This window comes from Strix uralensis, chromosome 38 (genome assembly GCF_047716275.1).
Source record: "Strix uralensis isolate ZFMK-TIS-50842 chromosome 38, bStrUra1, whole genome shotgun sequence".
NCBI classification, from domain to species: Eukaryota; Metazoa; Chordata; class Aves; order Strigiformes; family Strigidae; genus Strix; species Strix uralensis.
Window position 1 is genome coordinate 1,352,739 of NC_134009.1, and position 14,971 is coordinate 1,367,709.

At 73.6% G+C, this 14,971-nt stretch overlaps 2 protein-coding genes across 2 annotated transcripts; both read left to right on the forward strand.

The window, feature by feature from the left end:
- The first annotated feature begins 338 nt into the window (after positions 1–338).
- LOC141937231 (nuclear factor 1 X-type-like) lies at positions 339–11,312 on the forward strand. The gene is given in 11 exon segments (XM_074854787.1): positions 339–377; positions 379–396; positions 398–773; positions 3,884–3,946; positions 4,104–4,178; positions 4,370–4,490; positions 4,824–4,957; positions 5,332–5,454; positions 5,813–5,979; positions 8,106–8,194; positions 9,245–11,312. Coding segments are annotated over 10 exon segments (1,173 nt in total). The 5' UTR covers positions 339–353; the 3' UTR covers positions 8,178–8,194; positions 9,245–11,312.
- A 1,014-nt stretch (positions 11,313–12,326) lies between these two features.
- ACP5 (acid phosphatase 5, tartrate resistant) lies at positions 12,327–14,966 on the forward strand. Its single transcript, XM_074854765.1, has 5 exons — positions 12,327–12,546; positions 12,853–13,104; positions 13,385–13,512; positions 13,811–14,162; positions 14,392–14,966. Exons 2-5 carry the CDS (start codon positions 12,853–12,855, stop codon positions 14,626–14,628), a joined length of 969 nt encoding a protein of 322 aa, XP_074710866.1. The 5' UTR covers positions 12,327–12,546; the 3' UTR covers positions 14,629–14,966.
- Positions 14,967–14,971: the final 5 nt, after the last annotated feature.

Below are 14,971 nucleotides of genomic sequence, written 5' to 3' on the forward strand. Positions count from 1 at the left end.
GGGGGCCCCCGGGAGCCCCCCGCGCAGGATGCGGCTGCGTCTGGGGGTGCTCCCGCTGCACCGGCATCACCCGGGAGCTCCCGGTGAGGGAGGGGGCCGTGCCCAGGGATGCTCCCGCTGCGTGGGAAGGGACCGTCCCCCCCGGGGAGCTCCCTGGGCAGGGTGGGGGGTCCCTCGGGAGCTGCCGGGGCTGCGGCCGCCCCACGGCAGCCGCCCCACTGACGCCGCCCTGCCCCACAGGATGAGTTCCACCCCTTCATCGAGGCGCTGCTGCCCACGTCCGGGCCTTCTCCTACACCTGGTTCAACCTGCAGGCCCGCAAGCGCAAGTACTTCAAGAAGCACGAGAAGCGGATGTCGAAGGAGGAGGAACGCGCCCGTCAAGGACGAGCTGCTGGGGCGAGAAGCCTGAGGTCAAGCAGAAGTGGGCCTCGCGCCTCCTGGCCAAGCTGCGCAAGGACATCCGGCCCGAGTGCCGCGAGGACTTCGTGCTCTCCGTCACCGGCAAGAAGGCGCCCTGCTGCGTCCTCTCCAACCCTGACCAGAAGGGCAAGATCCGCCGCATCGACTGCCTGCGCCAGGCCGACAAGGTTTGGCGCCTGGACCTGGTGATGGTCATCCTCTTCAAGGGCGTCCCGCTGGAGAGCACCGACGGCGAGCGCCTGGCCAAGGCGCCCCAGTGCGCCAGCCCCGGCCTCTGCGTCCAGCCCCACCACATCGGCGTCACCATCAAGGAGCTCGACCTCTACCTGGCCTACTTCGTCCACGCGCCCGGTGAGTGCCGCTGGCGGCGGGGGGCCGGGGGGGGTCTAAGCCGGAGCCGGCGGCGCAGCTGGGGCGTGGCGGGGGCTGCTGTGCGTGACAGGGCTGCGGGTGGAGACTCCTGGCTGTGCCCCCCCCCCCAGCTCCGGAGGGGCCCTGGGGGCACCTTCCCTGCCCCCGTGATGCCCCAGGGGCACCCGCAGCCCCAGCGAGCGCCCGGAGGGATCCTGCCCGGGGCTGGGCTGGCTCTGCGGCAGCCCCGGGGCCGGAGCGGTGCTGCAGCCACCCCGGGGTCCCCCTTCAACCCCCGGCCCTCCCGGGGTGGCCCCGGCCGGGGGTGCCGGCCCCAGCGTGCCTCGCACAAAGCCGCGCCGTGTGCCAAAGCATGCGCCGCGTGCCGCGTGCCGCGTGCCAAGCCGTGTGCCATGCGCCGTGCCAGACTGTGCACCGTGAGCCGTGCACAGAGCCGTGCCGTGCACCGAGCTGGGCGCCGGACCAAGCCCCGAGCCGTGCCGTGCACCGGGCTCCGCACTGCACCGAGCTCTGCCGCGCGCTGAGCCCCGAGCCCGTGCCGGACACCGAGCTCCGCCGGGCAGCGAGCCGGGCTGCGCCACGGGCTGGGCTCCCAGCGGGTGCTTTTGCCCTGGCCAGGGCGTGGGCGTGCAACGGGCACCCGCCCCTCGTGCCTGCGGGGCACCAACAGCGTGTGTGCACCGAGGCGGGGTGGGGGGACACGTGTGCACGGTGCTGCAGGGGCTGTGACAGGGCAGGGGGGGGGAGCGCGGGGCAGAGCTGTGTGTGTGTGTGTGTGTGTGTGTGTGCGTGCGCACGTGGGGGACACCAGCCTGGACGCCTGGTCCCATCTTTCCTGCCTGGGGGAGGTGTAATTTTGGGGCTGGAGCGAGGATTTTGGGTTGCTTTTGCCGTGCTTAGGGTCTGCTCCCGGGCACCTGGGTGCTCTCGGGGGGGTGCCCGCGCCCCCAGGTCCCTCGTCTGTCGTGGGGGATGGAGGAGGGGGCAGTTTGGGGTGTGTATCCTGTGTCCCCCCCCCCCCAACAAATCCTCCTGCCTGCCCGTGTGCCAAATCTGAGCGCGGCTGCGGGGGGGGCCTTGCAGCCCCCCCAAACACACACACACACACACACACACACACCCCCCTCCCCTGCCTGGCTGGGGGGGCTTAAATCCCCAACGCAGCTCTCGCCTGGCGCCGCCAAAATGGCCCCGGTTGGCACCGTGCCCCCATGCGCGGCACGAGGCCCCGTGCGCGGCCCCGGCCCCCGGCCCCCCCCGGCATCCCCCCTCGCCCCCCTGCCAGGGGCCCTTTGGCTGCTGTGGGCTGGGGGGGGGCGCAGTGCCAAACCCTTCCCCCCCCCCCCGTGCATAAGATGGCGCCTGTTGGCACCCGAAACGCGCTGCGGCACCGCAGCCCCGCGGCGGGACCCTCCTGGGATGGGGACCCCCCCCCCCTGCGCTGGAGACCCCCGTGCCATGGTGTGTCACCCCCCCCTGCAATAGCCCCCCCGTGCTGGGGACCCCCCGACCTGCTCCTCTTCGTGTCTTGCACACGCGTGTGCCCCGGGGCCGTGCTGGTGGTGCCCCCCCCACCACCCCCCACCTGCCCTATGGGGGGTGCGCCCAGACGCTGGGTCCCTTTCCCTGCCGGGGGCTCCAGCCCCACGCTGGGGGGGTCCTTACACGTCTATAGGGGCCTGGGGGGCACATCTGGGTCTGCAGGTGCCTGTGGAGGGACCCACGGAGTCTGTAGGTCCCTGGGGTCTCGGGGTGCAGGTGGAGCTATAGGGCTCCATAGGGCTCCGCTGGGACTTCTGGGGGTCTGGGGGGGCTCCGGGGGGGTCTATAGGGCCCGCAGGCAGCTGGAGGGTCCGTGTGGGTCGCAGGAGCCGTAGGGGCTGGGGGGTCTGGGGTGACGCACACAGTCACCGCTGGCACCGCCCGAGCGCCTGGGTCCGGGGGACGCAGGTGCAGGGGGAGGGGCCCCGCGGGGGGGTCGGGGCGCAGCTGCCCAACAGCACCTGAACCCCCCACCGGGGCTGGGGACACGGGGACGCCGGGGGGGGCTGCCGGGGGACCGGGGACCTGTAGTGACATGGGGGACCTGCTGGGTTCAGCTCAGGGCTGGAGGGGGGGCTGCGGGACGGGGGTCCTGGGAGCCCCCCAGGGCCCAGCGTCAGGGTCTGCCCCGAGCCCGGGGCTGCGGGAGGACCCGGGAGTCCGGGCGGGGGGTGGGGGTGGGGCGGCACGCGCCCGCCACGCGACCCCCCTGCGGAGGTCGTGACCCGGCACGTGCCCTGATGACCCCTGACCCCGCGGGGTGACACGGCGGGGCCAAAAGGGGGGAGGGGAGTGTCCTCCTGCCCTTCCCCCGCCCAGATGCCGGGGTCACGGGGACAGGGAGGGTGAGGGGAGCCCTGGGGCCCCGTGGGGGGGGGGGTGGGTGCTGGAGGGGACCCAGGTGTCGGCAATGGGGGGGTGCGGGGGGGGGGGACACCCAGACGTCTGGGATGGGGGTGCTGGGGAGACCCAGGTGGCTGGGGCAGATGGGGGTTGCTGCCGGGGGGGACCCAGGCGTGCGGGGGGTGTTGGGGGGGACCCAGGCGTCCGGGCGCCCCCCCCACTCGGCACAGACAATGGCTGCTTTGTTGGCGCTGCCCGTTGGCGGGGGGCCAGCGCATTCCTGGCCCCCGGCCCGGCCCCACGGCGGCCCCCAGCCCCCCCGGCCCGGCCCAGCCCGGCCCCCTGCCAGACCTGGCCCCCCCCGGCCCCCTGCGGCTGCTGCACCCCCCCCCCCCATCACCCAGCCAAGGGGCACGCGGACACCTGGGTCCCCTCGGGGGTGCGGGGTGGGGACACCCGGACGCGCGGGTGGTGTCTGGGGGCGGGGGACGCCCGGGTCCCCCGGAGGACGGGGCCTGCGGGCGCTGCCCGGGTGCAGCCGAGGTCCCGGCGGACGTTCACCTCGAACGACCCCACGGGAACAAGGGGCCCTTCAGTGCTGGCACCCAGGCGTCCGGGGCTGCCCTTCCCCCCGGGCCGGACGGGGACCCCAGCGCCGGGGGGGGGGACCCCGGCACCCAGGGCTGACCCCGTCTCTCCTGCAGACTCCGGACAATCGGACAGTTCAAACCCCCAGGGAGACGCGGACATCAAACCACTGCCCAACGGTGAGCCCCCAGTGCCCCCCAGTGCTCCCAGTGCCACCCGCTGCGGCCTCCTGGTGCTCCCAGTGCCTCCCCGTAGCCCCCAGTGCCCCCTGTCCCCAGTCCCTGTGCCCCGCCCAGCGCGGGGTCCCCCCATGTCCCCCGTGTCCCGTGTCCCCAGGGCACCTGACCTTCCAGGACTGCTTCGTGACGTCGGGTGTCTGGAACGTGACGGAGCTGGTGAGGGTGTCCCAGAGTAAGTGGGGACACTGGGGGGGGATGGGGGGGATGAGGGCGGGGGGGCGGTGGGAGGGGGGGGGGGAGGGCGGGCGGCGGAACACAGGGGTGTTGTGGGAACGGGGGGAGGCGGGGGTGTGGGACGTGGGGGACACAGGGGTGGCTGGGGGGGGTCCTGTGTGGGTCCCCCACGTTTCGCGTGTCCCCCAGCCCCTGTGGCGACGGCATCGGGCCCCAACTTCTCGCTGGCCGACCTGGAGAGCCCAGGGGGCTACTACAACATCAGTCCCGTCGCCCTCGGCCGCCGGCCCCTGGGGCCCCCTGCTGCCAGGTACCCCGGGACCCCCCGGGACACCCAATAACCCCCTGGGATCCCCCAATAACCCCCCTTGGCCCCCCTGGAACCCCCATAACTGCCCAGTAACCCCCCTGGGACACCCCCAGGACCCCCCTAACACCCTGGGACCCCCGTAAGCCCCCGGGGACCCCCCCGGGATACCCTATCCCCCCCCCAAGCCGGGCACCTTCCAGGACTCACACACATCCCTGTCTCCCCAGTGGGGGCGGGGGTGGGGGGTGCTCCAGTTCTTGGTGGGTGACAACTGCCTGTGGGGGGAGGGGTGTGGCGCTCCTGTCCCCGGAGGTGACACCCCTGTCCCTGCAGCGGCCCGAAGCGCCCCAAGGCGCTGGACGAGGGGGACCTGGAGGGTCCTGGGGACGACGTCTTCTACCCTGGGCCGGGGCGGTCCCCAGCCCCCGGCAGCAGCCAGGGACCCTGGGGGGGGGACGTTGACACCGGTGGGTGACACGGGGGGCATGGGGCCATGGGGGGGTGACAGGAGGGACACGGTGGGGCACAGGAGGTTTCCGGGGGTGAATGTGGACATGGATGGGTTACGAGGGGACATGGGGAGGGACGTTGGGGGTTAACATGGCGGGTAAAGGGCAAAGGGGGGCTATGGGGGTGCAGGGGGGCTCGGGGGGGGCTACGGGGTGCAGGGTGTCGGTGGGAGCCCGTGGGGGTCCCCTGAGAGCTGGGGAAGCTGGTCTGGGCCAGGAGGCCTGGGGGGACACTGGGGTCTGGGAAAAGTCTCGGGGTCCGGGGGGGTCCCCAGGGGGCCGTGGAGGTGCTGGGGTCCGGGTGCCCCCCCGACCCCCCCCGGCCCCCCCAGGCCCGGCGGCGCTGAAGAAGTCGGGGAAGTTGGATTTCTGCAGCGCCCTGTCGGGGCACGGGGCTGCCCCCCGCATGGCCTTCGGCCACCACCCCCTGCCCGTCCTGGCCGGCGTCCGCCCCGGTGAGACCCCACCCCCCCGGGACCCCCTGGGACCCCCCTCTCCCCTGGGCACCCTCTGCCTTCCCCTGGGACCCCGCACGGCCTCACCTCACGGCACCCCCTGACCCCCCCCCCCCCCCCCCAGCTCCTTGGGACCCCCGGTCTGGAGGGGTCGGGGTGGCCCCAGACGGTGGTGGGTGACACGGTGGACCTGGGGGGGGGCTGGGGCGGGGCGGGATGTCCCTGGACACCCGGGTCCTGTCCTTGTGTCCCCCCCTCCAAAACACCTGGCTCCTGGGAGGGCTCGGGACCCCGGGTCCTGCACCCCTGGCCGCCCGGGTCCCGCGGCCGCCCGTGCTGGCGCTGAGGGTCCCTGCAGGCAGCCCGCGGGCCACGGCCTCGGCGCTGCACTTCCCGTCGGGGTCCCTCCTGCCCCAGTCGAGCCCCTACTTCGCCCACCCCACCATCCGCTACCACCACGGGCAGGACTCGCTCAAGGACTTCGTCCAGTTCGTCTGCGCCGACGGCGCCGCCCAGGGCCCCCAGGTGGGACGGGGGGGGACGGGGCGGGGGACGCCGCGGGGACGGGGAGGGGGGGGCCGCAGGGACACGGTGACGCGGGACGTGCGGCTGCGGTGACGCTGTGGAGACGCGGGGGACGCTGCCCCCGGCCCGACCCCGCGCTCGGGGCTCCGCGGGGCTGGGACCAGTGCGGGGCCCCACGCGCGGACACTGGTCCCAGTGCAGCTCCCGAGGGGCCAGAGCGGTGCCTGGTCTCCGCGGCAATGGGTGCCCTCGGGGCGGGGCCTGTATGCAAATGAGGTCCGGGAGGCGGAGCATATGCAGATTAGTTCCCTGGAGGTGGGGCTGGTAAGCAAATGAGGCCGGGGAGGCGGGGCCTCTGCAGGACAATTCCCTGGAGGCGTGGCCTAGATGCAAATGAGGGCCAGAAGGTGGAGCCTGTATGCAAATGAGACAGTGCTGGAGTGCAAAGAGGTGGGGCTTTATGCAAATACTGCTGCAGGGGGCGGGGTCGGCATGCAAATACCACAGGGGAGGCGGAGCTTGTATGCAAATGAGCCCCAGCAGCTGCGCTGGCTGCAGCGGAGGGGCCAGGAGGGGGGTGATGGGGACCCCCACGCTGGGAACCCCCCACCCAGGGGACACCCCCCCCCCCCACGCACCTGCACCACGTGTCCCCCGTGTCCCCCGTGCCACCCTGTGCCGCTGCGCCATCCCCCTGCCCCCGCCCTGGGGGTCCCGGGGTGCCGGGTGCCCGTCACCGTGTTCTCGTTGCAGCCGTGCGGGGCGCAGGGCCGGGCCGGGGGGGCTGCGGGGGCCCCCCTGGCCCGGCCCTTGCCCCTGCCCCCGCCGGAGCCCAAAGCCCCCAGCGGCCCCCAGGGCGGAGCGCCCGCGGCACCCCGTAAGTCCCCGGCACCTGCGCCCCACTGCACCCCACTGCACCCGCAGCCGGGACCTGGGCCATGGCGAGGCAGGGAGGGGCGCAGGGGGCGGGGGGCGGCGCAGGGGGGTGCGGGCGGTGGAGCAGCGGGGCGCAGGGGCGCAGCGCGGGGTGCGGGGAGCGCAGGAGCGGGGTGCAGCCGTGCGGCGCAGGGGGTGCAGCGGGGTGGGGGCGCAGGGGCGCAGCAGCGGGGTGCAGTGGGGTGCAGGTGCCGGGCGGGGACCTCGGGGGCCAGTGGCGCAAGTGGCAGCAGTGGCCCTGGGGCGACCTGGCAGTGGCACAGGCGGGCGCAGGATGGCACCAGTGACACGGGTGGCACCGAGGTGACCCCGGGGAGGGCAGCAGGTGACAGGGGGTGACGGGGCTGACACGGGGGGGGGTGACACGAGGTGACAGGGTGGCCCAGCCCGGCCCGGCTGCCCGTGCATCATCACCTTCTCCGCATCGTCATCGCTGTCACCGTCCCCCGTCACCGTCCCCCGACCCCGGGCACGTCCGCTCCGTCCCCGCCGGCGCCTCATCCACCCCATTTTCAGTTTGTTTTTCCCCTTCTCCATTTTTTCCCCCTTTTTCCCCCATTTTCGGTGGGGGGTTGGGCGGGGGGGGGTGGCCGGATGCCTGGCTCCCTCGTGCCGCCGGGGGTCCCAGGCCTGGGCACCTGGGTCCCCTGCGGGGGCAGGGGGGCACCCGATGGCTCGAATGTTCCTTCTCCTGGCTCCATCCTCGGGGGGACACTGGGGAGGGGGGTGGGGGGTCCCCAAAGGTAAGTACTGATGGGGGGGCTCCCACGGGAGGGGGTCCTGGTGCTGTGCGGCCAGCACGGGGCACCCTGGGGTGCACAAGCACCACCCCCCCCGTGCAGTGGGCGTGCACACGCGTGTGTGTGTGTGTGCATGTGCATGTGGCCCTGGATGCACACGCGTGGGATGGTGCATGCACGGCCTTGCACACGCGTGTGCGGCCCCCCCCCCCCCCCCCAGCTCCTCACACCCGCGGCGGCGGGGGAAGGGGGGAGGTGGGGACACACACACACACACACACACACGTTCCCCTGGCTCCACGCGCACGCAGGTGCTTTTGCACGCTCGTGTGCGCGCGCTCACGGCGCCGCCGAGGCCTCCGCGGCCCCCCCGGCCCGCCCGTGCTGCGCCTCGCACGTCGGCACCGCCCGGGGCCCGCGCGGGCCCGGCTGAGCCCCCTCTCCCCGCAGCATTCGCAGCGTCAGGCGCCGCCGCTGCCCCCCGCCTTGTCGGCCTCGGACCCCGCGACGGCAACTTTCTGACCCTCCCCCAGCAGCAGGTAGGGCCCCCGGCTCCTGGTGTCCCCCCCCGGGCTACTGGTGTCCCCCCCCGGGCTACTGGTGTCCCCCCCCCCCCAGGTCTCCTGGTGTCCCCCCCCGGGCTCTGGGTCCCCCCCCGGGCTCCTGGTCCCCCCCAGGTTCCTGGTCCCCCCCCCCGGGCTCTGGGTCCCGGGCCAGGGCACGCCCCAACGCCCGCGCCCTCGCCTGCCCCTCCCTCCCATCCTGCGCTAATTAGGTGGTTAATGAGCGAGGCCCAGGCCCCCACCCCCCCCGCCCCGCCCCTGCTGCCAAACTGGGAGGCACTGGGGGGGACTGGGCCCCCCCCATCATGTCTGACCCGTCTGGTTGCCGGGGGCAACGAGACATGATGTCATGGCTGGGCCCTGCTGGGAACAATAGTGGGGCGGGGTCCTGCCCCCAGCAGCCCCCGCGGCCCTGGGCCCCCCCCCCCCCCGCACCGGGGCACCGTGGGCTGGGGGGTCGCGACCCCCAGCAGGGCGCCCCATTGGCCCCCGCGGCAGTGGCACGACGCCCGATTGGCTGCCTGCCCTGTGGCGCCGGCCCCGGATTGGCTGGCGCTGGCGCAGGCCGCGGTGCTGGCCCAGAGCCAATGGGCTTGGGGGGGGGAGGGCGGAAGGGTGGGGGGAGCAGGGCTGGCAGCCAATGGGGGGCCTCGGCGGGCCAGCCAGGCGGTGCGTGATTGGCTGGCACTGGCAGGCAGGAGGGGGCGGAGCCAGCAGCGGATTGGCTGGCACCGCGGGGCCTTGGCAGGCTGCGGGCGCTGCGGCGGGCAGGCGCGTCCCCATTGGCCGGGGCCGGTGGTGCGGTGCCCGGGCAGCCAATGGGGCGCCAGCGCCGCGCCCGGGCTGGCACGCGGGGGCGGGGGGGCGGGGCCCGGCCCGGCCGCCATGTGCCGGGTTGAGGCCGGGGCCGGCGGCGCCGCGGGAGGGGCCCGACCCCCCTCACCCCCTCCGGGACACAGCGGGGGGGTGGGGGGGGGGGCACGGGGCCGGGTCCCCCCAGCGCCGCTGACCCCCGTCTCTCCCCAGTCCTGGTTCCTCTGACGCTGCCCCCGGACGAGGAGAAACCGCCCGGAAAAAGGAGAAAAAAAGACAAAAAAAAGCCGCAGCCCCCTGGCCCCCCTGGCCCCCCCCCGCCGCCGTCCACCCCCGGGGGGGCCCCAACCCCCCCCCGACGTGGATGAGGGTTCGGCCTCTCTGATGTGTGTCCCCCCCCGGGATCCCCCAGCCCCCCCCCCCCACCCCCCGGCACAGACAGGGTCACCCCGGGCCCCCCGGGGGTGTTTGGGCCCCCCCGCTCCAGCCGCAGCTCGGGGGGGACGAGGCCCCCCGGGGGGGCACACACGTGTGCGCTCCCACCACACCGCGTGCACGCCACACGTTTGCACACACCCGCGCACGCGTGTGCACGCCCGGCACCGTGTGGTCACACTACACGCGCACACGTGTTCGCACCCCCCCCACGCCGTGCGCACGGTCACACGTGTGCACCCCCGCCCCCACACACACGCGTGTGCCCTGGTCACCAGCACTCGCACACGCACCGCACACGCGTGTGCCGGGGGGCCCCCTTGCTGCAGGCCAGCGAGCGGGGCTGGGGGGGCCCGAAACACCCTGAATTCCCCAAAACACCCCTCCCCACCCCCCCCCCGGCTTTGGGGTCCCCCCCCCCTCCCCCCCTCCCCAGCTCATTTTTTTAATTAAGTGCAATTACCCCCGGGCGAGGCCCCCCCTCCCCCCCTTGGGGTCAAACTCCCGCGTATCGGGGTCCAACCCCGCTTGGGGTCAAACCCCCCTCCCTGGGTTTGGGGTCAAACCCCCCCCCCCCCTGTTTTGGGTCAGACCCCCCCATTTGGGGCTCATCTCCCTTTTGGGGTTAATCCCCCCCTTTTTGGTCCAATCTCCCCAGTTGGGGTCAAACCACCCCGTTGTGGGTCCCCCTCCCCCTTTGGGTTTGAACCTCCATGTTTAGGGTCAAACCCCCCATTTGATGTGTGTCCCCCCCCCCCCAGGGCCAACACCACCCCCCACCCCCCCCTTGGGGTCAAACCTCCCACTCTGGGGTCAAACCCCCCCTTTTCGGGTCCCCCCCCCCTACAGCTCTCCAAGTGCTTTTTTGGGGGAACCCCCCAATTTTCCCTGTTTTTGCCCATCGGGGTCCCCCCCCCCCCCGGCAATTTTGTGTTTTTTATTATCGTTTTTGGGTAGCTTTGCCCCGCCCCCGCATTCCGGGGGTCACCGGGGGCCCCAATTCCCGACACGGGGCCCATGACTGGGGGGGGGGGGGGGCAGCCAGGGGGGGATTTGGGGGCATTTTGCTCATTTTGGGGTTTTCTGCACCTTTGGCTGATTTCGGTGTTGGGGGGACAGGATGGCCCCCCCCCCCCCCCCACCCCGGGGCAGTTTGGGGGGGTCAGCACCCCCCTGACCCCCGGGTTTTGGGGTCAGATGGACCAAAATTGCATTTGCCTTAGACCCCCCCGTGTGCCTTCCCCCCCCGATGGGCCCCCCAAAATGGGGACAATCATTAGGGCCCCCGTTTTGGGGACCCCCACTCTGGGGTGAACCCTCTCTTCGTGGCCCCCTCCCCCTGGTTTTTGGGACCCCCCAGGACCCCCACCAGCAGTGCCCCCCCCCGGGAAACAGGCCCCCCCCCCCAGTTTTTGGGCTCCTCCCGTTTTGGGGCCCCCGTTGGGGCCTCCCACCAGCAATGGGGCCCCCAACATTTGGGGACCCCCCACCAGCAATGGGCCCCTCCCCGGGCAGTGGGAACACCCCCCCCCCCCCCCCATTCTGGGTACCCCGATTTCGGGACCCCCGTCCCCCCCCCAAGCCCTGGGTGGGGGGGTGCGATGTTGGGGGACGTCGCTCTCGGGGCCCCCCCACACCAGCGTTGCACATTTGGGGACCCCCAGGTCGCCCCTCACCCCCCCGCACGTGGTGACGTCATTTCCCGTTGGGGTGGGTCGGCCCCTCCCCCCAGACCGAGGAGAAAAGGAAAAACCCCCCAAAGGCGCCGCCCGCGAGCGGGAAGGAGGAAAAATCCGCGGAAAAGGGGCAAAAAGACAAAAAAAGGAAATAAAAGTGTCGTACCCGCCCCGCCCCGCCTCGGCCCGCGCGGGGATGGGGGGGGTCGGAGGTCGGGGGGGGAGGGGGGGTCACGGGGGGCGGGGGGGGGGGCTGCAGCCCCCGCCGGCAACAGCCGCGGCCCCCAGATGGTCCCCACGGCAACGGGGTCCCCATAGCAACGGGGTCCCCTTAGCAACGGGGTGTCCACGGGGATGGGTTCCCCATAGCGACCGTACCCACGGCGACGGGGTCCCCATCGGGCTGCCCCCTCCCGGGGGGGGACACACACGGCCTGGTCCTGTGCCCGCGGGGGGGGCAGCAGAGCTCCGTCCCCCTCCCGGAGCGGGGGGGGGGGGGGGGGGCGGTGCGCGGACACCCCGGGGGCAGCCCCAAAACAGGCCGATTTCTCCCCATTCCGCGCGGGGGGGGGGGGGGGCAGGAGGGACCCAGGTGTCCGGGCCCCTCCCCCGCCGCTCTAAGAGGCAAAGGGCGGTGCCCCCACCCCCACCCGGAGGGACCCTGGCGCCCGGGCCCCTTCCCCCCCCCCCCCCAGCCACACGCTGGGCCGCGCCGCCCCTCCCGCAGCTGGAGAGGACCCCGGGACCCCCCCCCCCGACCCCGAAGGGCCCCCAGAGGTGCGGGACCCTGCCCGGCTGGTGAGATGCGGAACTGGGCAGACTGGTGGGACTGGGCCGGGCCGGGCACCTGGGTCCCTTCGAGCTCGGGGGGACCCGGACCCCTGGGTGCTCCCGGCCCCGGGGCCGAAGGCCAGAGCTTGGGGTGGGCGCCCCCCCACCCCCTCACCCCCCCACCCCAAAGCCAGGGACCCGGCGTCCGCCTGCCCCCCCCCGCCCCCACCGCACGTGGCCTCATTGGAAAACGCGGCGGGGGGGTCGCTCGCGGCCGCCTGGGTCCCGGGGGGGGCACCCTCGGACATGTGGGTCCCCGCGGGGGGAGGCGGGGGGACCCCCCCGGCCGCCGGGGTCCTGCATTAGCCGTGAGGCGGCCGCGGCCCGAAGGGATTTGGGGCGTTTCGGGGATTTCCGGCGAGGCCGGGGCTGATCCCCCTCGGGCCCCCAAGTGTCCCCAGTGCTCCCAGTGCCCCGCGGCCCGGCCCCCCCCGCGGCGGCCCCGTGTCACCGCGAGGCGTCAGGTGACGGCGGGGCAGGGGGGGGAGCGGGTGGCGCGACCCCACTTCCCCTTTTGGGCCCATAAAGCGCCGGCGGGGACACGCGAGGGGACACGCGAGGGGACACGCGAGGGTGAGTGGCCCCTGGCCCCGCGGGGTCCTGCCCCGCACCCACGGCGGGGAGGGCGGCCCGGAGCCCTGGGTGCCCTTTCAAACCGGGGGGGGGGCGGGGGGGAGCTGGGGTGCGCTGGGCGCCTGGGTCCCCATTCTGCGTTGGGGGGCCAGGGGGTGGTGCTGGGCACCCCCCCCCCCGTACAGCCGGGTCCCATGGGTGGGGACCAGAACCCCCTGGGACCCCCCGACACGTGGGTCCCATGGGTGGGGTCCGGGGCCCCTGGGACCCCCCCAGACGCCTGGGTCCCACGGGCACCGTCCGCAGATGCTGGCGCTGCTGTGGATGACGGTGACAGTGACGGTGGTGGCCGGGGGGGGCCCTGAGGGGGCGGTGCAGTTCCTGGCGGTGGGTGACTGGGGGGGTGTCCCCGACCCCCCTTTTGCCACCCCCCGCGAGGTGGCCACGGCGGCGGCCATGGGACGCGCGGCCACTGACCTCGGTGCCGACTTTGTCCTCGCCCTCGGGGACAACTTCTACTACAAGGGGGTGCGGGACGAGTGGGACCCCCGCTTCCAGGTATGGCCCCACAGCTCTGGGGTGGGGGCACCCCGAAATGCGAGGGGGGCATTTTGGGGGGTGGGGGGGCTGCGGTGAGGGGATCCCAAAATCTGCGTGGAGATTTGGGGGCGCAGCAAAATCTCAGGGGTGACCCCGGTACCTCCCTGAGGGGAACCCGCGTGTCCCCGGGGGGGTGGGGAGCCTGGCTGGGCACACTGTGCTCAGCATCCCCTGTCCCCACATGTCCCCATGTCACCCTCCGTGTCCCGCTCCCCCTGTCCCCCCCGTGTCCCCCCAGGAGACCTTCGAGCGGGTGTTCACAGCCCCGGGGCTGCGGGAGCTGCCCTGGTTCGTGCTGGCTGGGAACCACGACCACGCTGGGAACGTCACCGCGCAGCTGGCGTACAGCCGCCACTCCCCCCGATGGTAGGGACCCCCCACCGGCCGGACCCCCGTGCAGCTGCTGTCCCCTGGGTCCGCAGGGTGTCCCCAAGTGTCCCCAAGCCCCCTTTGTCCCACAGGCACTTCCTGCAGGACTACTACAGCCTGTGCTGGGTGCTGGGCTGTCCCTGCGGTGTCCCCAAGTGTCCCCAAGCACCCTGTGGCCCACAGGCACTTCCCACACTACTACTACAGCCCGCTCCTGGTGCTGGGGTGTCCCCAGACTGTCCCCAAGTCCCCCCAGGGTGTCCCCACAGTGTCCCCAAGTCCCCGTGTCCTGCAGGCACTTCCCGCACTACTACTACAGCCTGCGCCTCTCCCTGCCGGGCACCAACGCCTCGGCCCGACTGCTGGTGCTGGACACGGTGCTGCTCTGCGGCGGCGGGGATGATTTTGGGGCGGGGGGTGCCCCCAGGGGCCCCCAGGACGCAGAGGCAGCCGCAGCACAGCTGGCCTGGCTGCGGGGACGCCTGGCCGCTGCGCGCCACGACCGCTACGTGCTGGTGGCCGGGCACTACCCGGTGTGGTCGGTGGCCGAGCACGGCCCCACCGCCTGCCTGGTGCAGCTGCTGCGGCCGCTGCTGCGGCGTCACCGCGTCACCGCCTACCTCTGCGGCCACGACCACAACCTGCAGGTGAGCCCGAGGACCCCGGCCTTTGGGGGACCCCCCCAGTGGGACCCTGGCATCGAGGGGACCCCCTAGACTCGCCCAGGGGACCCCTCTCTGCCCCCAAGGCATCGCTGTCCTCTTGACACCCCCCCGCCCCCTCCAGTGCCTGGAGCAGGGGGGTGGGCAGGGACCCAGGTGTCTGGGTGGGGACCTGGGTGTCCAGACCCCTGACCCCCCCATCTTTGCCCCCCAGTTCCTGGAGGAGGGGGGGGTGGGCTACGTGGTGAGCGGCGCCGGCAACTTCGTGGAGGAGTCGCAGCAGCACGGGGGGGCCGTGCCCCCCGGCGCCCTCCGCTTCTTCTTTGGGGCTCCCGCCTCCCCCGGCGGCTTTGCCCACCTGCGCCTGGATGCCCACGCAGCCACTGTCACCTTCCTGGAGGCCACCGGCCGGGTCCTCTACCGCGTGGCCCTGCCCCCCCGTGACCTCTGACCCCCGCGGACCCCAGGACCCCTGAGAGCGGAGGGCGCACGGGGGCACCCGCTGGCGTGGGGGGACCCCCCTCATGGACACCTGGTGTCCCCAGGCCGGTGGGACCCTGCGGGGGCAGCCAGCAGGACCCGGCCCCCACCTTCACCCCCCCGGTGCTGCGGGACCCCGGGGCGGGGGCGGGGGGGGGCGGGACCCCCCGGACTCGTGACCAGAGGGACACCGGGCAGGACCCCCGGGACCCCTGACCCCGGGACCCCCAAGGCCGTGTGGGAGACCACGGCCGCGCTGCTCCCCAGTGCCCCCCTCCCCCCACCCCAATAAAGGGCTTCGGACGGAAACGTCG

Coding starts and splice junctions, on each gene's coding strand:
- ACP5 (XM_074854765.1), top strand. CDS start 12,853: ATGCTGGCGCTGCTGTGGATGACGGTGACAGTGACGGTGGTGGCCGGG. Junction 13,105..13,384: donor AGTGGGACCCCCGCTTCCAG/GTATGGCCCCAC, acceptor GTGTCCCCCCAG/GAGACCTTCGAGCGGGTGTT. Junction 13,513..13,810: donor AGCCGCCACTCCCCCCGATG/GTAGGGACCCCC, acceptor CGTGTCCTGCAG/GCACTTCCCGCACTACTACT.